This window comes from Anomaloglossus baeobatrachus, chromosome 2, assembly GCF_048569485.1.
Source record: "Anomaloglossus baeobatrachus isolate aAnoBae1 chromosome 2, aAnoBae1.hap1, whole genome shotgun sequence".
Lineage (NCBI taxonomy): Eukaryota > Metazoa > Chordata > Amphibia > Anura > Aromobatidae > Anomaloglossus > Anomaloglossus baeobatrachus.
The window spans coordinates 232,721,428-232,747,232 of NC_134354.1; the positions used below are offsets into that span (position 1 = coordinate 232,721,428).

Here is a 25,805-nt window from a genome sequence, read left to right on the forward strand (position 1 = left end):
GGGGGATGTAGCACGATGGGGGATGTAGCACGATGGGGGATGTAGCACGATGGGGGATGTAGCACGATGGGGAGTGCGCAGCATGGGGGATGTAGCACGATGGGGAGTGCGCAGCATGGGGGATGTAGCACGATGGGGAGTGCGCAGCATGGGGGATGTAACACGATGGGGAGTGCGCAGCATGGGGGATGGAGCAAAATGGCGGGTGCACAGCATGGGGGATGTAGCACGATGGGGAGTGCGCAGCATGGGGGATGTAGCACGATGGGGGATGTAGCACGATGGGGGATGTAGCACGATGGGGGATGTAGCACGATGGGGGGTGCACAGCATGGGGGATGGAGCACGATGGGGGGTGTGCAGCATGGGGGATGGAGCACGATGGGGAATGCACAGCATAGGGGATGGGGCATGATGGGGGGTGTGCAGCATGGGGGATGGAGCACGATGGGAGGTGCACACCTCCCCCCAACACACACACACACACACACACACACACACACACACAGGGAACCACAAACACCGCCATACACAGACACCCACACACACAGACAACGCTGCACACACACAACACCCAACACACAAACACCGCGGCATACATAAATATACGCACATACCGCACAACACACACATTGCACAAAACATACCTCCCCCCAAAACACCCCACACCCACACAAACCGCGCAACACACACACACACACACAACGCGACAGACACACAGCGCTCCACAAACAACGCAACACACATACAACACCGCTCTCACCCCCCGCCACACCCACACAACACCCAGAACATGTACAGCGCCCTACACAAACACTTGGTAACTACACACAACAACATATATATATATATATATATATGTATATATATATATATATATATATATATATATATATATATATATATATATATATATAATCTACATCTATATCTATCACAAAAATCATACATGAACTACACAATACGTAAATTCTAGAATACCCGATGCGTAGAATCGGGCCACATTATATATATATATATATATATATATATATATATATATACATATACATACATATATACACTTACACACACACACACACTACCTCTTGAAGCTCATCAAGAGAATGCCAAGAGTGTGCAAAGCAGTAATCAAAGCAAAAGGTGGCTACTTTGAAGAACCTAGAATATAAGACATATTTTCAGTTGTTTAACACTTTTTTGTTAAGTATTTCATTCCACATGTGTTAATTCATAGTTTTGATGGCTTCAATGTGAATCTAAAATTTTCAGTGTATATGTATATATGCTATACAGTACAGACCAAAAGTTTGGACACACCTTCTCATTCAAAGAGTTTTCTTTATTTTCATGACACTGAAAATTTTAGATTCACATTGAAGCCATCAAAACTATGAATTAACACATGTGGAATGAAATACTTAACAAATAAGTGTGAAACAACTGAAAATATGTCTTATATTCTAGGTTCTTCAAAGTAGCCACCTTTTGCTTTGATTACTGCTTTGCACACTCTTGGCATTCTCTTGAAGAGCTTCAAGAGGTAGTCACCGGAAATAGTTCTCACTTCACAGGTGTGCCCTGTCAGGTTTAATAAGTGGGATTTCTTGCCTTGATGGTGGGACCATCAGTTGTATTGTGCAGAAGTCTGGTGGATACTCAGCTGATAGTCCTACTGAATAGACTGTTAGAATTTGTATTATGGCAAGAAAAAAAGCAGCTACGTAAAGAAAAACGAGTGGCCATCATTACTTTAAGAAATGAAGGTCAGTCAGTCCGAAAAATTGGGAAAACTTTGAAAGTGCCCCCAAGTGCAGTGGAAAAAAACATCAAACGCTACAGAGAAACTGGCTCACATGAGGATCGCCCCAGGAAAGGAAGACAAAGGGTCACCTCTGCTGCGGATGATAAGTTTATCCGAGTCACCAGCCTCAGAAATCGCAGGTTAACAGTAGCTCAGATTAGAGACCAGGTCAATGCCACACAGAGTTCTAGCAGCAGACACATCTCTAGAACAACTGTTAAAAAAAGACTTTGTGCAGCAGGCCTTCATGGTAAAATAGCTGCTAGGAAACCAAGGACAGGCAACATGCAGAAGAGACTTGATTGGGCTAAAGAACACAAGGAATGGACATTAGACCAGTGGAAATCTGTGATTTGGTTTGAGGAGTCCAAATTTGAGATTTTTGAATCCAACCACCGTGTCTTTGTGCGACGCAGACAAGGTGAATGGATGGACTCTAAATGCATGGTTCCCACCATGAAGCATGAAGGAGGAGGTGTGATGGTGTGGGGGTGCTTTGTTGGTGACACTGTTGGGGATTTATTCAAAATTGAAGGCATACTGAACCAGCATGGCTACCACAGCATCTTCTATCGGCATGCTATTCCATCCGGTATACGTTTAGTTGGACCATCATTTATTTTTCAACAGGACGATGACCCCAAACACACCTCCAGGCTGTGTAAGGGCTATTTGACTAAGAAGGAGAGTGATGGGGTGCTACGCCAGATGACCTGGCCTCCACAGTCACCAGACCAGAACCCAATCGAGATGGTTTGGGGTGAGCTGGACCGCAGAGTGAAGGCAAAAGGGCCAACAAGTGTTAAGAATCTCTGGGAAGTCCTTCAAGACTGTTGGAAGACCATTTCCGGTGACTACCTCTTGAAGCTCATCAAGAGAATGCCAAGAATGTGCAAAGCAGTAATCAAAGCAAAAGGTGGCTACTTTGTAGAACCTAGAATATAAGACATATTTTCAGTTGTTTCATACTTTTTGTTAAGTATTTCATTCCACATGTGTTAATTAAAAGTTTTGATGCCTTCAATGTGAATCTATAATTTTCAGAGTCATGAAAATAAAGAAAAAACTCTTTGAATGGGAAGGTGTGTCCAAACTTTTGGTCTGTACTGTATACACACACACACACACACACACACACACACACACACACATAAATATAACCAGCTTGAGTATATATGTTTATACAGACTGTTGACTTTTGTTGTCTATAATAAATATTTATTATCAGCACAGGGTCAAGTCTTTCTTTCAGTTGCAGTTCTTGCATATACTAAAGCACAAAAATAGCATAGGGAACAGAAGGCATAATTTATTACAGTCTTGTCTAGTGTAGCTAGATTGAGTGGTAAGTCTACCCTCTCCATACAATGTTCAATGTACCTCACCTCATCACTATATACTCCCTGCCACAGGGTTGCCACTGGGGGTAGGGTGGCAAACAGGACTCTAGTCCGGGGCCCCAACAGAAGGGGGGCCCCTTGAAGCTTCAGTTATTGCCTTACAAAAAGGGGTGGAGGCGGAGCAGTGAAGGAGGTGGAGCTGGGGTGGAGTCTCAAGGGGGCCCCAAAATTATGCCAGTCAGGGGCCCTCAAATTCCTAGTGACAGCCCTGCCTGCCACCATGCACCCTCTGCTGCTATTTGTAGAATATTGGGCCGGTGTACCACTACCTCCCCCTCCTCTAACCTTGCTTTCTTTTCCCTTTTTTTTTTTCTATATACCTCCCATTGCTATAATTATTTTCTAAGCATGAACAGTGGCAGAAATTTATCAATACTGAATAGTTAACTATAGCACTCAATCAGATTGCTTGTCTCATTTTTAAGACCCTTTTGGAACGGCCTTGATGGTTACTTTTGATACATGTACCGAAATGGATTACAAAAGAAAAAAAAAGAAAACTAGGCAGATGGAATGGAGATGAGTAAAGTTATTTACACCATAAGTAAAAGGTATTCACACCACTTTTCAGGGACAGGCGACGTTAGGAAAATGATATATTGAACACATCATCTTACCTGGGGCAACTGTGACTCCTGAGAAGACAGAATGAATTGTTCTCTGTAAAGTCTGATACCCAAAATTTGATTCATCATAGGGACTAATAGGTAGAGGATCAAATGAGTTCAGAACTGAAATCTCCACTCTTTCATCCCTTATGCTGTTCCGCACTATGTCCAATGCCTGTCAAATAAATATGTGCCAGATTATCACACATAAATAATATGCCTAATATCAAGTGTCAACATCAAATTAATCCAATAAAATTCACAAAAAGCAGACAAATCTTAGTTTAGATAACTCAGGTAAAAATAAAAGTATAATTGAACCAATACTCTGTTCCCTCACAAAAATAGATTACTAAAATATATATAAAGTAAGTACAAAGTTCAAAGATAACCAATATAACTGTGGCGCCCCTGAGGCTTCAGACGCCATAGGGTACTGAACTTCGGCTGAGGTGCGGTATTCATCCAGGGGACGGAGGAGGTCATTGCCGGTAATCATCACACTCCACAGTCAGTTGCCCTCCCATTGGGACTGGGTTAGGGTAGGGTGCTGGGGGTGGCCACCACAAGGTATGGGACCTCCTGCCCGCTAGTTCAGCAACCTGGGGGGTGGAGCACCTTCAGGAGGGAGCAAGGCCACACACACACACACACACACACACAAATACATGGAGATGAAGAACAAGTGAGTGGAGAGAAGACGGTTGCTGAGGAGAGAGCTGCACCATAGCTCCCTCAGGACCGAGCGCAGAAAGCAGGGTGCGGAGCCCTAGGCTGTGTGGGTACTGCAAGTCCCACTAGCAGAATCCGTAGGGCAGGAGATTGCAAGTGTTCTGGCCCACAAAGTGCCCAGGCCACAGCAACATACTAGAGCTAGGAGCCGTGACAAAAGAGTGGCACCACTAAAGGACTCGCACTGCCCGATATACGGGTGAGAACCAAAGCCAAGACAAGGCACAGGGTTTCAGCGTAGCTTCAAGTCGCAGGGACCCAGACATCACAGCACAAGAAGGAAAGACTCACCGAGAGAAGCACCGGCTCTGACCTCCGAACTATACATGATCGGCTGGAGCCCATGACAGCGGAGCCCGGCATTCCGGAGGGGGTGATACCTCAGTGAGTAAAGGACTTTGACTGCAACCCCTGTGTCGTCCAATCCTTCCCGTGCCTACCCTCGCCTTAGCTGCAGAGCAGCAGGAGACTACTACTCCCAACATCCCTGGGGCCTGAGCTTTGCCTCTGGAGAGCTGCACCAACCGAGTTGCGCTACCATCTGCCTCAGAGGATACCTCCCACAGTGGCAGCTACTATATTAGCCGCAAACCACAGATGGCGTCACGAATACAAACTCTTCTCTCCTGTAAATAACCCCTCCATCTTTATTGACACCGCTGGGGTCACGGAACCGGGCCTGGCAACTGTGACATCCCACCCCCTACACCTGTCCAGTGACGAGCTACCCCCCAGACCCCGTGGAGCCGGTCATAGCCATCAGGTCAAAACACAAAAAAAAATTGTGCGTTAATAGCCTTGCCTATGCAAAGGTCTCAGAAATATTTTATATATAGTTTGAAGTGACAGATACATATCAGGAATATGTGTACACACTTTTATGGCATTGAGAATAGGGTGTTCGCATATATGTGTAAGGCCTCCTTCATATGTCAATGTAAACGCGGTGATGAACTCAAAGTCACCGCTCGTCACAGCCGCTGGTGGCTCAAACGCTACTGTATAACCCATCTGCAGTGACTTGTGGTGACCTCATGAGGTGACTGCAGTTCACTGCCAGCAGTGACTAATAGGGCAAATGTCAGTAGAACACAATTTGTCTACTGAACTGCAATTGTAACGCCCTGGAGAATCAGGTAGAGGTACAGATAGGCCCCCGCACAACACTAATTCCATGAAGAGTTAAATCAGCTGACCTGAAACCCTAGTCACCCCCCTCAGGGTAAGACAGACACACAAGTGGGCGGGACCAGGCGGTTGGGACACGCCCACTCAGGGGTCTAGAGAACCTGGGGCGGGAAAACAGATTGAGTTCAAGTTGACATGTGAAGTGGAGATGAAAGCCGACATGCGCCAGGGTCGGAGCCCTGGTGCATTGGCTAGATGGCAGACGGTACCCAGAGTCTGCAGGAGATGGGAAGACGGCTGCCGGAGATCCGAGGTGGACCGGGACAGGGTTGTAGGCCACCGGTACCGACACCGGAGAACCAACCGTGTGCACAGAGGGGGAAGCCAGGACTGGCACCGACGGCCTAGCTAATTAACCAATTGAGGACAGGATTTTAGGTCCTGTCCCAACCTAAGTCCCAAAAAGTAGACAACCACCCACTGAGAGGGATAGGGTCACCGCCAGGGCCCATAGATCCCAAGGGTCAGCGTCAGACGGGCACGGCTCCCAACCAAAGGACCGGGAGCGGACTCCCGCGTTTCAGACTGGGAAGTCCTACTTACAACACACCGAGTGCAGAGGAGAGAGACACTGACTACCAACCCGGGTGTGGGATCAGATACACCGGTCTGCGGCAGCCGGCCACCATCACCTTGGTTTACCACAGGACTTGTGTGCTTTATTCGACCGTGAGAAACATCCCTGGCCTGGCCGGGTGCACCAGCCCCTGCAATCACCATCCTTAGCATAGAGACACTGGGCCCCGGGACATCCATCCCTACCCACAGAGGGGTTAACATCTAGGTGCCAGCCCAACGTTCCCGGGAGCCCCGCAACGGCAGCGGTGGTGCTACATCTCACCAAACACCGTGGGTGGCGTCACAGACATTTTACAACCAATCCCGTATAAATACGCCCCCTTTTTATTTGGAGTGTCCGCGCGACCCCCGGGTCCGGAGAACCCCTCGAGCCGTACCGTAGATCAAGATCCAAGCAGCGCCGGCTGCTGGCACGGGGGCGGCACACAATACTTCTATGTTACGGTGCTTCGGACCTGTGAATCAAAGTGTTTCATAGAGGATTCATAGTTTTATGGTTAAAAGAATATACACGTTCATAGAGTTCAACCTATACCCTAAAATGATGATACAAGGGAAGGCAAAAGCTCTACGAGGCAAAAGCTTATTGCTCCATATTAGGGAAAAAAATCTTTCTTGCTTTCAAATGCAGTAATCAGACTAGTTCCCTGGATCAACATCCCCGGGCCCCGCATAGTCCTCAATAGAGAATAATTAGCCCACATAGCTCTCCATACAGAATAATGGACCCCACATAGCCCTCCATACATAATAATGTGTCCCACATAGTCCTCCATGTGGAATAATGGGCTTCACATAGTCCTCCATACAGAATAAAGGGCCCCACATAGTTATGTGCCCGAAAATGATACAAATAAAAACATCAACTCAGCCTGCAAAAAACAAGCTCTCACATGACTCTCAACAGACGAATAGGCTCGAATTTATCCTGCGTTGTATGCTGAGAACTTACACTGGAGTTTCCGTGTAAATCCCTGAAATACATGATTCAGACAATGCCGCCAATGGAACAGTCACTATAATGAGGCAGAGGAGGTCACCTTATACTTAGTCTTTGTTATGATCAGGCGGTGTCAGTCTTTTTAAGCAAGCATTAAAGCATGGTTGACCACAGTTTTGTGCACTTTTAAAAAAGGATGATACCGCTGAACAGAATCCAGGCAAAGTCCAGAGTAAACCTGCTGCCACATTATAGTGAATGGATCCATCGGGGGTGTCATCTGAATCAGGTCATTTAAACATTTAGATGGAAAACCCAGTCGAAGTTCTCAGTGTATAGTGCACAATGCACAATGCAAATGCTCCCCTCTCTACTTAGCCCCACTATGTGCCTGAATCACATTTGTGGCAATTCTGTAGCAATGAGAGTCCGCTTAATTTATGAGGAGAGTGTCTCCAGAAACACAAGCTGGCCAAAATGTATTGACACTACAATGTACTGGGCAATACAATGGCAGATTTGCAATTGTCACTAGGCAACATTCTCCTCTTCTTGAAATTAGGACCTCTGTATATGGAGTCTGCAAACTATTGTAAGAAATTCTATATTCCAAGAGTCCTTCCAGAGTATCGTCGTGTGGCCAAGCTGTACTGCTCAGCCACATGTGGGGTATTGCCATGTTCAGCAGAAATTGTGTGATAACTTTTGGTGCCATTTTTACCAATGTAACTTTTCTTCACCACCCAATGGCATAAAAAATTCTGTGACACACCTGTTGTGTTAATATGATCACTGCACACTTGGATGAATTCTGTGAGAGGTGAAGTTCGCAATATGGTGTCACTTCTGTGGAGGAAGGGGGGGGAAGGCTGCTGTTCTGGCACCACAGGGGCTATGCCAGTGTGACAAGGCACCCGTAAACCATAACAGCAAAATCTGCACTCTTATATGGCGCTCGTTCCCTTCTAACCTTCTAAACTTTCCACTGTGCCTGAAACCTAGTTCCCAATTCAGAGGTTACACAACAAATTGTGCGGTCCAGGTTTTCTTATTAGCCCTGAGAAAAATTAAAACTTGGGGCTAAAACAACACGGTAGCGGTAAAAATGGAATTACTCTCTTCACCACCCAAAAGTATAAAATTATGTGATGCACATATGGTGCCCACCTGCTCACTGCACCCATAGCTGAATTCATTGAGAGGTGTAGTTTGTTAAGTGTGGTCATTTACATGGGAGTTCTACTTTTCTGGCATGTTAGGGGCTCTGCCAATGTGACATGGCATGGTCACACCATTCCAGCAAAATCTGCACTCCAATAAGGCTTGTCTTCCGATCTGAGCTTTGCTCTGTGCCTCAAAAGACGTTTTCAACCACATATGGGGTATTGGTGTACTCAGCAGAAATTATGTAACAAATTGTACTGTTCATTTTCTCCTGTTATCCCTTTTGTAAATAAAAAAAAAATGGGAACAAAACTAAATTTAATGGAAAAAAGTGGTAATTTTTCATTTACTCAGCCCAATGTTATATAATTCTGTGAATCGCAGATGGTTAAAAATGCTCACTACAACCCTAGATAAATTGCTAAACAGGTATAGTTTCCAAAATGGAGTCACTTGGGGGGGTTTCTGTATGTCAGGGGATTTTCAAATGATATGTCCGCAATCTATTCCAGTGAAAATGGTGCTCTAAAATAGTGCCCTTTCCCTTCCGAGCCCTGTTGTGCTCTCAAAACAATAGTTTTCTATCCCATATGGAGTAATGGTGTACTCCAAATTGCACAATACATTATGCAGTCCTTTTTCTCCTGTAATCTTGTTGTAATCGTACTCACCCAAAGTCACTTATACTCGCTGGAGAATCAGAAACATACACCAAAAAAAAAAAAAAAAATGTTTAACTGTTTAGTTCATTCTGCCTTTCAAAACGCAGTATGAGCTAAATTCTGTACTTTACACTGGTCTTTCCATTTACAGTACATCTGCAAAAACAAGATTCAAACTAAACCATAGAGAGAAACATTCACTATGATGAGACAGATAGTCATTTTGGACTTTGTACAGCCTCTGTTCCTGCAGTATCCGCCTTCTTAGCGCATAAGAGTGTGGTTTACAACAGTTGTGTGCAAGTCTAAAAAGAAGGGACATCCCATGAACAGAGGCCAGGCAGAGTCCAAAGTGACTCCTCCTGCCTCACTTAAGTAAATGGTTCTGTTGGGGTTCTATCTGAATCCCGTTTTTGGCCATGTAGCCAGAAATCCTGATATTATTGCTCATAAAGGCAATGCAATGTTATTTACCCCCAAATGCTAGCACTAAAAACTTCAACTGATCACGCAAAAAAAAACAAAAAAAAAAAAAAACAAGCCAGCAGTCAGGACAATCATTGGTCAATGGAAATACAGGGGTTTGGTCTTCACAAGTAGCTCAAAGGATCTGTCAAAGTGCTATGGCTCCACCCCCCACTTCACCCCCCAGAATAAATTCAGCAAAGACTGAATTCCCAAATTCAAATGTGCCCTCCCTTCTGAACCACATTGTGTGCCCAAACTGTAATTAGCGGGAAGTACAAGTTTAATTTACAGGGTGCGTGTCTCCAGATGCACAAGCTGGGGAAAATGAATTGGCCACTAAAATGGCATATTTATAATTTCCCCTGCCTAACTGTGGGAAGCCAACTGACAAGCAGCAGGATGTTGGCAGTCACTCCCAATTTACATAGGAGACCAGAAAAGGAATAGCTGCTTTGTTGATGTGAGGGCAAAAGAAGCAGCACGATCTGTCTATCACTGCTCTGAGCTGGCAGAGATTAGCACCAGCCAGAACCTGCGTTAGCCAAACAGGGAAAAATAAGCAGAGTCCTGGATAATCTAATCCTGTACTACGTGGTACTGTGTATCTAATCCTGTCCTGTGTGGTACTGTCTCCTGAGCTGTGTATCTAATCCTATCCTGAGTGATACTGTCTCCTGAGCTGTGTATCTAATCGTCTCCTGTGTGATACTGTGTGCTGAGCAGTGTATCTAATCCTGTCCTGTGTGGTACCGTTTGATGAGCCGTGTATCTAATCCTATCCTGTGAGATACTCCAGCTGTCCTTGGTGACACTTTATACATTTCTGGTCACCAGCAAAATGGCTCCACACTGAGTCCCTACATTTCATTCACTCTTATCCTGTTGGAAACACTCAGATTGGGAGGGGGAAGTGACATCACACATAGGAGAGCAGACTCCGCCCACTTTTACTGCAGCTGTAATCCAGGCTATTTCTACAGTGGGATTTCTGTAGGAATTCAGAAGCTGCTCCCCCTAGTGTTTAGCAGTGGAAAATATCAAACTTTTAATTTTTTTGTTATATTTTGCTCAATTAAAAACAAATAATATTTAAACAAAAACATTAAAACATTAATACTTTACATTTTTTCAGTTATTGAAAATTTTTTTTTTGGACGACACCTTGCCTTTAAGAAAGTCTACAGGCAACAGCATGTAATTGGTATCACATTCCACAAAAAAGGTATTCATTGGTGATGAGCTAGCTCTACCATGCTCGGGTGCTTGGTCCTCGTAACGAGCAGTTGATGCTCGCATGGGCGCGATGCGGGTACTGAGTATAATGGAAGTCAATGGGGAACTTGAGCATTTTTCCAAAAGATTTCCCTGCAAAATGTTCGAGTTCCCCATTGACTTCTATTATACTCATGTGCTCAAGTCGCGCCCATCCGAGTATCCAACTATTGGTTACAAGTACTGAGCACCCGAGTATGGTAGTGCTCGCTCATCACTAGTAGATTCATTATATTATATTCATTATATATTCATTATATTCATTGCAGCACGTGTTATCTAATCATGTCATCAGAGGTTAAGTAATTACACAGCCCACAATCAGGTGCCTGGAAGTGAGCCTAGACTGGAGAGGGCCAGAATGGGGGAGAAGGGAAAAGAGGTCAAATTGGTGTTTGGCATGGGAAAGAAGGGAATTTTGTTTACTTACCGTAAATTCCTTTTCTTCTAGCTCCAATCGGGAGACCCAGACAATTGGGTGTATAGCTACTGCCTCCGGAGGCCACACAAAGTATTACACTCAAAAGTGTAAACCCCTCCCCTCTGCTATACACCCTCCCGTGCATCACGGGCTCCTCAGTTTTGGTGCAAAAGCAGGAAGGAGGAAACTTATAAATTGGTCTAAGGTAAATTCAATCCGAAGGATGTTCGGAGAACTGAAACCATGACCAAGAACAGTTGAATCTGAACAACATGTGTACACAAAAGAACAAACAGCCCGAAGGGAACAGGGGCGGGTGCTGGGTCTCCCAATTGGAGCTAGAAGAAAAGGAATTTACGGTAAGTAAACAAAATTCCCTTCTTCTTTGTCGCTCCATTGGGAGACCCAGACAATTGGGACATCCAAAAGCAGTCCCTGGGTGGGTAAAAGAATACCCCGGTAAAAGAGCCGTAAAACGGCTCCTTCCTACAGGTGGGCAACCGCCGCCTGAAGGACTCGCCTACCTAAGTTGGCATCTGCCGAGCGTAGGTATGCACTAGATAGTGCTCCGTGAAAGCGTGCAGACTCAACCAGGTAGTCGCCTGACACACCTGCTGAGCCGTAGCCTGATGCAGCAACACCCAGGACGCACCCACGGCTCTGGGAGAATGGGCCTTCAGCCTTGAAGGAACCGGAAGCCCAGCAGAACGGTAGGCTTCAAGAATTGGTTCCTTGATCCACCGAGCCAAGTTGACTTGGGAGCTTGCGACCCTTTACTCTGGCCAGCGACAAGGACAAAGAGCGCATCCGAGCGGCGCAGGAGCGCCGTACGAGAAATGTAGAGTCTGAGTGCTCTCACCAGACCTAACAAGTGCAAATCCTTTTCACGTTGGTTAACCGGATGAGAACAAAGAAGGGAATTTTGTTTACTTACCGTAAATTCCTTTTCTTCTAGCTCTAACTGGGAGACCCAGACAATTGGGTGTATAGGCTATGCCTCCGGAGGCCGCACAAAGTATTACACTCAAAAGTGTTAAGCCCCTCCCCTTCTGCCTATACACCCCCCGTGCTCCCACGGGCTCCTCAGTTTTGGTGCAAAAGCAAGAAGGAGGAAAAGATTATAAACTGGTGTAAAGTAGATTCAATCCGAAGGAATATCGGAGAACTGAAACCAAACAACAGGAACAACATGTGTACACAAAAAAACAGGGGCGGGTGCTGGGTCTCCCAATTAGAGCTAGAAGAAAAGGAATTTACGGTAAGTAAACAAAATTCCCTTCTTCTTTGTCGCTCTATTGGGAGACCCAGACAATTGGGATGTCCAAAAGCAATCCCTGGGTGGGTAAAATAATACCTCGTAATAGAGCCGTAAAACGGCCTCTTCCTACAGGTGGGCAACCGCCGCCTGAAGGACTCATCTACCTAGGCTGGCATCCGCCGAAGCATAGGTATGCACCTGATAGTGTTTCGTGAAAGTGTGCAGGCTCGACCAGGTAGCCGCCTGACACACCTGCTGACCCGTAGCCTGGTGCCTCAAAGCCCAGGACGCGCCCCCGGCTCTGGTAGAATGGGCCTAGAGCCCTGAGGGAACCGGTAAGCTTCGAGAATTGGTTCCTTGATCCACCGGGCCAGGGTTGATTTGGAAGTCTGTGACCCTTTACGCTGGCCAGCGACAAGGACAAAGAGTGCATCCGAGCGGCGCAGGGGCGCCGTACGAGAAATGTAGAGCCTGAGTGCTCTCACCAGATCTAACCAGTGCAAATCCTTTTCACATTGGTGAACTGGATGATGACAAAAAGAGGGTAAGGAGATATCCTGATTGAGATGAAAGGGGGGTACCACCCTTGGGAGAAATTCCAGAACCGGACGCAGAACCACCTTGTCCTGGTGAACACCAGGAAAGGGGCTTTGCACGACAACATTGCTAGCTCAGACACTCTCCGAAGTGAAGTGACTGCTACTAGGAAAATCACTTTCTGCGAAAGGCGTGAGAAAGAAATATCCCTTATTGGATCGAATGGTGGTTTCTGAAGAACCATCAGCACCCCGTTCAGATCCCAGGGTTCTAACGGCCGCTTGTAAGGAGGAACGATATGACAAACCCCCTGCAGGAACGTGCGTACCTGTGGAAGTCTGGCTAGGCGCTACTGGAAAAAACACAGAGAGCGCTGAGACTTGTCCCTTAAGGGAGCCGAGCGACAAACCCTTTTCCAGTCCAGATTGAAGGAAGGACAGAAAAATGGGCAAGGCAAAAGGCCAGGGAGAAAAACCCCGAGCAGAGCACCACGACCAAAATTTTTCCACGTCCTGTGGTAGCTCTTGGCGGACGTTGGTTTCCTAACCTGTCTCATAGTGGCAATGACCTCTTGAGATAATCCTGAAGACGCTAGATCTAGGACTCAATGGCCACAGTGTCAGGTTGAGGGCCGCAGAATTCAAATGGAAAAACGGCCCTTGAGACAGCAAGTCTGGTCGGACTGGTAGTGCCCACGTTTGGCCTACCGTGAGATGCCACAGATCCGGGTACCACGACCTCCTCGGCCAGTCTGGAGTGACGAGGATGGCGCGGCGGCAGTCGGCCCTGATCGTGCGTAACACTCTGGGCAACAGTGCCAGCGGAGGAAACACATAAGGGAGTTGAAACTGCGACCAATTCCGAACTAAGGCGTCTGCCGCCATAGCTCTGTGATCGTGAGAGCGTGCCATGAATGCCGTGACCTTGTTGTTGTGCCGGGACGCCATTAGGTCGACGTCCGGCCTCCCTCAGCGGCAACAGATCTCCTGAAACACGCCCGGGTGAAGAGACCATTCCCCTGCGTCCATGCCCTGGCGACTGAGAAAGTCTGGTTCCCAGTTTTCGACGCCCGGGATGTGAACTGCGGAGATGGTGGAGGCCGTGGCTTCCACCCACATCAAAATCCGCCGGACTTCCTGGAAGGCTTGCCGACTGCGTGTTCCGCCTTGGTGGTTGATGTAAGCCACCACTGTGGAGTTGTCCGACTGAATTCGGATCTGCTTGCCTTCCAGCCACTGCTGGAACACTTTTTAGGGCAAGATACACTGCCCTGATCTTCAGAACATTGATCTGAAGCGAGGACTCTTGCTGAGTCCACGTACCCTGAGCCCTGTGGTGGAGAAAGACTGCTCCCCACCCTGACAGACTCGCGTCCGTCGTGACCACCTCCCAGGATGGGGGTAGGAAGGATTTCCCATGCGATAATGAAGTGGGAAGAAAGCCACCCCCTAAGGGAAGCTTTGGTTGCCTGAGAGAGGGAGACGTTCCTGTCGAGGGACGTCGGTTTCCTGTCCTATTTGCGTAGGATGTCCCAATGAAGAGGACGCGGGTGAAACTGCGCGAAAGGAACTGCCTCCATTGCTGCCACCATCTTCCCCAGGAAGTGCATGAGGCCCTTCAAGGGGTGTGCTTGACCTTGAAGGAGAGATTGCACCCCTTTCTGTAGTGAACGCTTGTTGATCAGCGGAAGCTTCACTATCGCCGATAGGGTATGAAACTCCATGCCAAGATATGTCAGCGATTGGGCTGGTGTCAGATTTGACTTTGGAAAATTGATGATCCACCCGAAACTCTGGAGAGCCCCCAGAGAAGCGTCGGGGCTGTGTTGGCATGCCTCTTGAGAGGGTGCCTTGATCAGCAGATCGTCCAAGTAAGGGATCACCGAGTGACCCTGAGAGTGGAGGACCGCAACTACTGTAGCCCTGACCTTGGTGAAAACCCGTGGGGCTGTAGCCAGGCCGAACTGCAGTGCCACGAACTGCAGGTGTTCGTCTCCTATGGTGAAGCGCAAGAAGCGTTGGTGCTCTGGAGCCACCGGTACGTGGAGAAAAGCATCTTTGATATCGATCGATGCAAGGAAATCTTCTGGGGACATTGAGTCGATGACGGAGCGGAGGGTTTCCATCCGGAACCGTCTGGTCTATACGTGTTTGTTGAGCAGTTACGGGTCCAGGACAGGACGGAAAGACCCGTCCTTCTTTGTAACCACAAACAGGTTGGAGAAAAACCCGTGACCCTGTTGCTGAATAGGAACAGGGACCACCACTCCTTCTGCCTTCAGAGTGCCCAGCGCCTGCAGAAGAGCCTCGGCTCGCTCGGGAGGCGGGGATAACCTGAAGAATCGAGTCGGGGGACGAGAGGCGAACTCTAACTTGTAACCGTGAGACAGAATGTCTCTCGCCCAACGGTCTTTTACCCTTGGCAGCCAGGAGTCGCAAAGGCGGGAAAGCCTGCCACCAACCGAGGATGCGGATTGAGGAGACCGAAAGCCATCAAGAAGCCGCTTTGGTAGCGGCACCTCCGGTGGTCTTTTTGACTTAGACCGCCATGAATCGGAGAGCCCTTGATCTATTCAGAGGCCTTTTGGACGAGGAGAATTGGGACCTGCCCGCGCCCCGAAAGAACCGAAACCTCGACTGCCCCATCCTCTGTTGGGGTATGTTCGGTTTGGGCTGGGGTAAGGATGTATCCTTTCCCTTGTATTGTTTGATGATTTCATCCAAACGTTCGCCAAACAGTCGGTCGCCAGAAATTGGCAAACTGGTTAAACGCTTTTTTGGAAGCAGAATCTGCCTTCCAGTTCCGTAGCCACAAGGCCCTGCAGAGTACCACCGAATTGGCGGAAGCAACCGCCATACGGCTCGCAGAGTCCAGGACAGCATTAATAGCGTAAGACGCAAATGCCGACGTCTGTGTGGCTGCGTCAATTTGCGCTTGACCTGCTGAGATAGCTTGTAGCACCCATACGGCTGCAAATGCTGGTGCAAAAGAAGCGCTGATAGCTTCATAGATGGATTTCAACCAGAGCTCCATCTGCCTGTGAGTGGCATCTTTGATTGATAGACGCTATAAGATCGTTCACTATGGCGTCCCCGTCAGGCGTATCAAGATTGAGAGCGGCCTCAGGATCAGAATCCTGATCAGCTGTCTCCACTTCATCATCCAGGGATTCCCCCCGCTGAGACCCTGACCAATATGAAGATGTCGAGGGAATTTCCCAGCGAGCTCGCTTAGACGGTCAGGGGCTGGGGTCTGTATCAGAGACCTCACTCTGGGATCTATGAGACACCCCGGGGAGACCTCTGGTCCAACTGAGGTGGGCCAGGGAGCAATGATTCAACAGTGCCCCTGTGCTGAGATACCGGTCTGGATTGCTCAGTGGATCCTGCCGGCAGAGGGGTCGTACATGCGGCGCAGGCAGCATAGTAAGCCTGTGGTTTGGCGCTCCTGCCTTTTATGGGCGCCATGCTGTTGACTTCCCTGAGCAACACAATATATATACAGAATCAACTGTGCACCATACAGTGTAAAGCATATCTTATAAACATATGATTTAAAATTACACTCCTGCACAAATGTGGCTAGCACCACAGATGCTGCATACCCCCCGCATAAAGCGGTTGTGAGGCCACCAGGGTCCCTGCCTGGGTCTGTCAGAATTTGTCCCCCTCTGCAGCATTCAAGGAGCTGACAGGAATGGCTGCCGGCTTCTGAGGAGAGGACAGTGAGGGGGGTGGAGTATGCAAAGCATGCTCCAGCCCTCAGTGCTGCTCATCCTGTGCAGCGTCCCGCCCTTCCCCTGCTTGTCAGGGCTGTGGGCGGGAGGAAGAAAGACTAGGCCGCAAAAGCCGGGGACTCGAGTAATAAACGCGGCCGCCGTAAAAGCGCGGCCGCGCGGAAGTCCCCGGCGCACTACAAGTCCCAGCCGCGCCTCAGTGTCAAAACATGGCGGCGGCGGTCAGCGCGGTAGTCTCCCTACATAAACACACTCAGCGATGCTGAGTGTGTAATGGCACGGCTGCCGGCGTCCTGAGAGAGGAGGAAGCCGTGGGCGTGACCCTTAGAAAGTGCGGGAACTGGTGCCTCACAGTGCAGTGAGGGGAGTGGAGTATGCAAAGCATGCTCCAGCCCTCACTGCAGCTCGTCTGTAAAGCGTCCCGCCCTTCCCCTGCCTGTCAGGGCTGTGGGCGGGAGGAGGAAACACTAGGCCGTACAAGCCGGGGACTCAAGTAATAAGCGCGGCTGCCATAAAAGCGCGGCCGCGCGGAAGTCCCCGGCGCACTACAAGTCCCAGCCGCGCCTCAGTGTTAAAAACATGGCGGCGGCGGTAGTACGGTAGTCCCCCTACATAAACACACTCAGCGACGCTGAGTGTGTAATGGCACATTAACCCGGTCAGCGCCGCGGTCCCCGGTGCACTAGCACACCCAGCAATGCTGGAGTTTTGCTGTGCGCGGTCCCCACAGGGACACAGAGTACCTTCAAGTAGCAGGGCCATGTCCCTGAACGATACTCGGCTCCTATCCAGCAGAGTCTTAGGAGCTGTGGATGGAGCACGGTCTCAGTGCCTGGAGACCGGTAAGATCCCACTTCACCCAGAGCCCTGAGGGGGATGGGGAAGGAAAACAGCATGTGGGCTCCAGCCTCCGTACCCGCAATGGATACCTCAACCTTAACAACACCGCCGACGAGAGTGGGGTGAGAAGGGAGCATGCTGGGGGCCCTATATGGGCCCACTTTTCTTCCATCCGACATAGTCAGCAGCTGCTGCTGACCCATCTATGGAGCTGTGCGTGCGTGTCTGACCTCCTTCGCACAAAGCAAAAAACTGAGGAGCCCGTGGGAGCACGGGGGGTGTATAGGCAGAAGGGGAGGGGCTTAACACTTTTGAGTGTAATACTTTGTGCGGCCTCCGGAGGCATAGCCTATACACCCAATTGTCTGGGTCTCCCAATAGAGCGACAAAGAAAGGAAGGTAAGAAGGTATCCTGATTGAGATGAACAGAGGATACCACCTTCGGGAGAAATTCCAGAACCGAGCGCAGAACCAGCTTGTCCTGGTGAAACACCAGGAAGGGGGACTTGCATGACAGCGCTGCTATGTCAGACACTCTGCGGAGTGACGTGACTGCACTAGGAAGACCACCTTCTGCGAAAGGCGTGAAAGAGAATATCCCTCATTGGCTCGAAGGGTGGTTTCTGAAGAGCCGGTATCACCCTGTTCCGATCCCAGGGTTCTAGCCGACGCTTGTAAGGAGGGACTATGTGGCAAACCCCCTGCAGGAACGTGCGTACCTGAGGGAGTTTGGCTAGACGCTTTTGAAAAAAAAAAAAAAAAACACAGAAAGCGCCGAAACTTGTCCCTTAAGGGAACCGAGAGACAACCCCCTTTTCCATTCCGGATTGAAGGAAGGACAGAAAGTGGGCAAGGCGAATGGCCAGAGAGTAAAACTCTGATCAGAGCACCAGGATAAGAAGATCTTCCACGTCCTGTGGTAGATCTTGGCGGACGTTGGTTTCCTGGCCTGTCTCATAGTGGCAATGACCTCTTGAGATAACCCTGAAGACGCTAGGATCCGGGACACAATGGCCACGCAGTCAGGTTGAGGGCCGCCGAATTCAGATGGAAAAAACGGCCCTTGAGACAGCAAGTCTGGCCGGTCTAGTAGTGTCCACGGTTGGCCTACCGTGAGATGCCACAGATCCGGGTACCACGACCTCCTCGGCCAGTCTGGAGCGACGAGGATGGCGCGGTGGCTGTCGGATCTGATACTGCGTAACACTCTGGCAGCGGTGCCAGAGGAGGAATACGTGAGGCAGGGAAACTGCGACCAATCCTGCACTAATGCGTCTGCCGCCAGAGCTTTGTGATCTTGAGAACGTGCCATGAATGCCGTGACTTTGTTGTTGTGCCGGGACGCCAATAGGTCGACGTCCGGCTTCCCCCAGCGGCAACAAATCTCTTGAAACACGTCCGGTCGAAGAGACCATTCCCCTGCGTCCATGCCCTGGCGACTGAGAAAGTCTGCTTCCCAGTTTTCTACGCCCGGGATGTGAACTGCGGAGATGGTGGAGGCTGTGGCTTCCACCCACAGCAGAATCCGCCGGACTTGCTGGAAGGCTTGCCGACTGCTTGTGCCGCCTTGGTGGTTGATGTATGCCACCGCCTTGGCGTTGTCCGACTGAATTCGGATCTGCCTGCCTTCCAGCCATGGCTGGAACGCTTTTAGGGCTAGAACACTGCCCTTATCTCCAGAACATTGATCTGGAGGGAAGACTCTGCTGAGTCCATGTACCCTGAGCCCTGTGGCGGAGGAAGACTCCCTGACAGACTCGCGTCCGCCGTGACCACAGGCCAGGATGTGGGCAGGAAGGACTTTTTCCTTTGACAAGAGTGGGAAGAAGCCACCACTGAAGGGAGGCCATGGCTGCCCGAGAAGGAGCAACGTCCTTGTCGAGGGACGTCGATTTGCTGTCCCATTTGCGGAGAAAGTCCCATTAAAGTGGGCGCAGATGAATCAGCGCAAACGGAGCTGCCTCTATTGCTGCCACCAACTTCTCTAGGAAGTGCATGAGGCGCCTCAAAGGGTGTGACTGGGCTCGAAGGAACGATTGCACCCCTGTCTGTAGTGAACGCTGTTTGTCCAGCGGAAGCTTCACTATCGCTGAGAGAGTATGAAACTCCATGCCGAGATATGTCAGTGATTGGGCCGGTGTCAATTTTGACTTTAGGAAAAATTGATGAACCACCCGAATCTCTGGAGAGTCTCTAGAGCCATGTTCAGGCTGTGCTGGCATGCCACCCGAGAGGGGGCCTTGACCAGCAGATTGCCTGAGAGAGTAGGACCGCTACCACAGTTGTCATGACCTTGGTGAAGGCCCGTAGGGCTGTCACCAGGCCGAAAGTTAGTGCCACGAACTGAAGGTGTTCGTTCCCTATGTCGAAGCGCAGGAAGTGCTGATATCCTGATACAATCGGCACGTGGAGATAAGCATCCCTGATGTCGATTGATGCTAGGAAGCCTCCTTGGGCCATCAAAGGCGATGGCAAGCGGAGAGATTCCATCCGGAACCGTCAGGTTCTCTGTCCGTTGAGCAGTGTGAAGTCTAGAACGGGGCGGGGTGATCCGTCCTATCTGGTACCACGAACAAGCTGGAGTAAAAAGCCGCGACTACGTTCTTGAAGGGGAACGAGGATCGCAACTCCTCCTGCCTTCGGAGTGTTCACCGCCTGGAAACGTGCATCGGCTAGCTCGGGGGACGGAGATGCTGTGAAGCAACGAGTCGGAGGACGAGAACTTAGCTCTATCCTGTGACCGTAAGACAGAATGTCTCCTACATCGGTCTTGGACATGTGGGGACCACTCCCCTGACCTGGACCGCCATGCAGAAAAGGTTCTCTGTGCCCGGCGGAGGATGAAAATACCCTCGCCTGAAACGTCAAAGACGCTAATTGCGGAGCACAGGATGACCGCATCGATCTGAGACAGAGCAGCTGAGATAGCCTGGAGTGCCCACCCCTGCAAAGGCCGGGGCAACGGACGCGCCTATGGCTTCATAGATGGATCCCATGAGGAGTTCTGTCTGTCCGTGGCATTCTTGAGCGTGGACCCGCCAGCCACTGCTACTACTGATCTAGCCGCCAGTCCAGAGACTGGAGGGCACCTTATGACACTGAGCCGAAACCTTAACAACGTCAGAGAGGAAGAGACAACGTGTGTTATAAGGCGTTCAGTAAAACGCTTGTCCGGGAAGGTGTGCTTCTGGACAGTATCTGTGCATTAGCTGGACTGGGACTGCGGTTCGTGCTGGAGTTTACCACGTAATAACTAGAGGCCACCCCAGGAACACGCTTCGTCGCAGACCGATAGAGGCCTGGGGCGATCCCGCAGTGCCCGGGCCTGTGTAAGGGGCCGGTCTGGACTGCAAACTCCTAGTCTCTTAGCCGACCATTTGTCCATAGCCTGAGACATGGATAGTGAAAATGACCCAGAGAGTTTCTCAGCAAAGCTGTAACTCTGTCCCTGCCGCCTGGACAGGGAACGCCGGCGAAGTTTTCATCATGCAAACTCTGTCGCTGTCATCTGTGCAGTGCCCGTAATATAGGCGCACAAGAGGTTAAAATAAGCCAGTGTCTTGGCACCCTTACTCTTTAAGAGCAGACAACAGCCTGTCGTCCGCAGAGTAATCAGTGAGGGTATACAGCCAAAAACAAATAATGCTGCCGAACAGTGAAATCATATACCATATAAATAAACACATATATATATATATATATATATATATATATATATATATATATATATATATATATATATATATATATATATACACTGCGGCACCAAGGGGGGGACAACACCCTAGGAAGACCACCTTTGAAAAACTGGTGCCCCCCAGTGCTCCGTGAGGGGGAAGGAGGATAGCAACGTATGCTCCAGCCCTCCCTACGTTATGATGCAGGGCTCTGTCTGCGGGAATCCGGTGGTCTATAGTGATCAGTGAGGGGGGGCGGAGGACAGCGAGGTGTGCTCCAGCCCTCACTGTCGGCAACATACCGACCATCCCGCCCTTCTCCCTGACTGGCAGGTTCAGGGGCGGGAGTTTAACACACTAGGCCGCAAAAGCCGGGGACTAAAGTAAAAACCGCGGCCGGCAAACAGGCACGGTCGGCGCGGTAGTCCCGGACAAAAAATGCACATCGCAGTCGCAGCTGCGTCTGAGGCCAAGGTGCTTCATGCACCGTGCCAACGGAGACACAGAGTACCTGTAGCTGCAGGGTGTCCCTGACGATACTCCGTCTCCTGTCCGGCAGGGGCTGCAGATGTGGCTTGTAGCCCCCAGATTCTCTGCCCCGGGTCTCCCTCAGCTGCAGCCAGAAGTTGCTGAAAAACATGGCTGACGGCGTTCTCTGAGGAGGAGGGAGGCGTGGGCGTAGTCACAAAAAAGTGCGGGAATCTGGTGCCTCAGTGTGGGTAGTGAGGGGGGCGGAGGACAGCTCAATGTACTACAGCCCTCACTGTCGGCGTCATACCGACCGTCCCGCCCTTTTCCCTGACTGGCAGGTCTGGGGGCGGGAGAATCCCATACTAGGCCGCAAAAGCCGGGGATTAAAGTTGAAATCGCGGCCGGCCGGCAGTGCACGGTCGGCGCGGTACTCCCGGACCCACACGCACGCCGCAGTCGCTGCAGCGTCTGGGCCCAAGGTGCTTTATGCGCCGTCCCAACGGGGACACAGAGCACCTGGAATATGCGGTACTAGGCCGCAGAAGCCGGGGACTAGAGTATAAGCGCGGCCGGCCACAAGCGCGGTCAGCGCAGTAGTCCCGGCGCACTAACACGCCCAGCAGTGCTGCAGCGTGTATGACACAAGCGCTCCATGCGCCGTCCCCAAGGGGACACAGAGTACCTCACAGTAGCAGGGCCATGTCCCTGACGATACCCAGCTCCTGTCCAGCAGATTCCCAGGGGCTGCGGAGGGAGCACGGTCCCAGTGTCTGGAGACCGATTATGGATCCCACTTCACCCAGAGCCCTGCAGGGATGGGGAAGGAAAACAGCATGTTGGCTCCTGCCTATGTACCCGCAATGGGCACCTCAACCTTAACAACACCGCCGACCAGAGTGGGGTGAGAAGGGAGCATGCTGGGGGCCCTATATGGGCCCACTTTTCTTCCATCCGAAATAGTCAGCAGCTGCTGCTGACTAAGTTGTGGAGCTATGCGTGGATGTGTGCCTCCTTCGCACAAAGCTTAAAAACTGAGGAGCCCGTGATGCACGGGAGGGTGTATAGCAGAGGGGAGGGGTTTACACTTTTGAGTGTAATACTTTGTGTGGCCTCCGGAGGCAGTAGCTATACACCCAATTGTCTGGGTCTCCCAATGGAGCGACAAAAAAATGTAAGTGTATTGGATAGTTACTTGTTTAAAAGCATTTTATGCTTTTTGAAAAATCTATTAACTAGACAACCCTCCCCTCTTTTTTGCATGGGTCGATTATAAGCCAAAAGAACAGTAATAGGAATATTCATTCTCCATCATTGCCATGTCTAAACATGCTAGTGATCAGAAGACATATGCTTTTTGTTAGATAAATGGATCTTTTATATGGGCCTAAAAGCATTGTTGGTTTGACAAGAATATGCAAATTGTATAGGGGCAAACAGTCATGTTAGCAATTGTTTTGTTTGTCCCCCCAGTTTGCACAGGCACATGATTGCAGTATGTAAGTGGAAGTGCGGAACGACATTTGTTTATGATGGATAAATTATTTTCTGCAAAAATAACCTCAACAGCCATCTTGAATGCTCATCTTTTCCTGCTGGAAGGCTACATGCATATTTTCTATTATTAGATAGTAAAATGTAACTACAGAATATGACTACACAGGTTTGTCTGTAGTCTGTTACCACAAGTTACACATAGATGTTCATGTAAGCTGTATACAAAATGGAAAAAGAGAATTTTGTTTACTTACCGTAAATTCTTTTTCTTATAGTTCCGACATGGGAGACCCAGACCATGGGTGTATAGCTTCTGCCTCCGGAGGACACACAAAGTACTACACTCAAACGTGTAGCTCCTCCCTCCGGGCTATATACACCCCCTGGATGACAATCTAACCAGTTCAGTGCAAAAGCTGAAGGAGGACATCCACCCATAAGTAGAGACAGAGTAAAACTCGGAAAAACCGGAACCTCTGTCTACAACAACAGCCAGTGAAACACACGGAACAAGAACTGCCAACAGGCAACAGGGAGGGTGCTGGGTCTCCCATGTCAGAACTATAAGAAAAAGAATTTACGGTAAGTAAACAAAATTCTCTTTTTCTTCATCGTTCCTTATGGGAGACCCAGACCATGGGACGTCTCAAAGCAGTCCATGGGTGGGAAATAAACCAAACTGAGAAGTAGGCAAAACCTAACTTCACAAATGGGCGACAGCCGCCTGAAGGATGCGTCTGCCCAAGCTCGCATCTGCCGAAGCATGAGCATGCACTTGGTAGTGCTTCGAAAAGGTGTGCAGACTAGACCAAGTGGCAGCCTGACAAACCTGCTGAGCCGTAGCCTGGTGCCTGAAAGCCCAGGAGGCACCGACAGCTCTGGTCGAGTGCGCCTTAATCCCTGGCGGAGGGGGCACCTGAGAACACTGGTAGGCATCGGAGATGGCCGACCTAATCCAACGAGCTAGGGTCGGTTTAGAAGCCGAGAGACCCTTGCGCTGACCCGTGGTTAGCACAAAAAGTGAGGTGCACCGCCTAAAAGCGGCGGTGCGTGACACATAGATTCGGAGCGCCCGCACCAAATCCAAGGTATGCAACGCCTTCTCAAAGCGATGCACAGGGGCCGGACAAAGGGAAGGCAGCGAAATGTCCTGGTTAAGGTGCAAAGAAGACACCACCTTAGGGAGAAAATCCGGAGTCGGACGGAGAACCACCTTGTCTTGGTGAAACACCAAAAAAGGCGACTCCGAAGAGAGCGCAGCCAAATCAGAGACTCTCCTGAGAGAAGTTATGGCTACTAGAAAAACCACTTTCTGTGAAAGTCTAAACAAGGGAACCTCCCTAAGAGGCTCAAAGGGGGGTTTCTGTAAGGCCGTGAGGACCAGATTAAGGTCCCAGGGATCCAAAGGCTGCCGGTAAGGTGGAATGATGTGAGATGCGCCTTGCATGAAGGTGCGCACCTGTGCCAGTCGGGCGATACGCCGCTGGAATAATACCGACAGAGCCGACACCTGTCCCTTGAGGGAATTGAGGGACAGTCCTAGCTGCAGACCGGACTGTAGAAAGGACAGGATGGTCGGCAAGGAGAACGGCCAAGGAGCATGGCCGGAAGAGCGACACCAGGACAGGAAAATCTTCCAAGTCCTGTGGTAAATCTTGGCCGAGGAAGACTTCCGAGCCTGAGTCATAGTGGAGATGACCTCAGAAGGAATGCCTGAAGCCGTCAGGATCCAGGACTCAAGAGCCACGCCGTCAATCTGAGAGCCGCAGAATTCTGGCGGAAAAACGGACCTTGAGAGAGAAGGTCTGGGCGGTCCGGGAGATGCCACGGCATTTCTACGGACAGACGGAGCAGGTCTGGGTACCAAGCTCGCCTGGGCCAGTCTGGAGCAATGATTATGACCCGACGGCCCTCCATTCTGATCTTGCGCAGAACCCTGGGCAAGAGCGCTAGAGGTGGAAATACATAGGCCAGACGGAACTGGGACCAATCTTGAACCAGCGCGTCCGCTGCGAAGGCCTGAGGATCGTGGGAGCGAGCCACGTAAACCGGAACTTTGTTGTTGTGCCGGGATGGCATCAGATCCACTTCCGGAGTGCCCCCCTGCGGCAGATTGACTTGAACACTGCCGGATGCAGGGCCCACTCGCCGCTGTCCACGGTTTGACGGCTGAGATAATCGGCCTCCCAGTTTTCTACGCCTGGGATGTGGACTGCGGATATGGTGGACTTGGAGTCCTCCGTCCACTGAAGGATTCGTTGAACCTCCAACATCGCCAGGCGGCTGCGAGTTCCGCCCTGGTGATTGATGTAGGCAACCGCCGTCGCGTTGTCCGACTGGACTCGAATGTGCTTGCCCGCCAACAGGTGGTGAAAAGCTACTAGAGCTAGAAGAACAGCCCCGATTTCCAGCACATTGATCGAGAGGGCTGATTCGGACGGAGTCCAAGTGCCCTGTGCTCGGTGGTGGAGAAATACTGCTCCCCAGCCGGAGAGGCTGGCATCCGTGGTGAGGATCACCCAGGACGGAGTCAGGAAGGAGCGTCCCTGAGACA

The 25,805-nt window shown here is 50.0% G+C and overlaps 1 protein-coding gene across 1 annotated transcript in view; it reads right to left on the reverse strand.

Moving 5' to 3' along the window:
* The window catches only part of PM20D1 (peptidase M20 domain containing 1), a 124,667-nt gene that overhangs the window by 12,812 nt on the left and 86,050 nt on the right, over nt 1–25,805 (reverse strand). Inside the window, exon 11 of the mRNA XM_075333685.1 lies at nt 3,822–3,987. Coding sequence (XP_075189800.1) covers nt 3,822–3,987 — 166 coding nt within the window. The remainder of the gene's footprint in view (nt 1–3,821; nt 3,988–25,805) is intronic.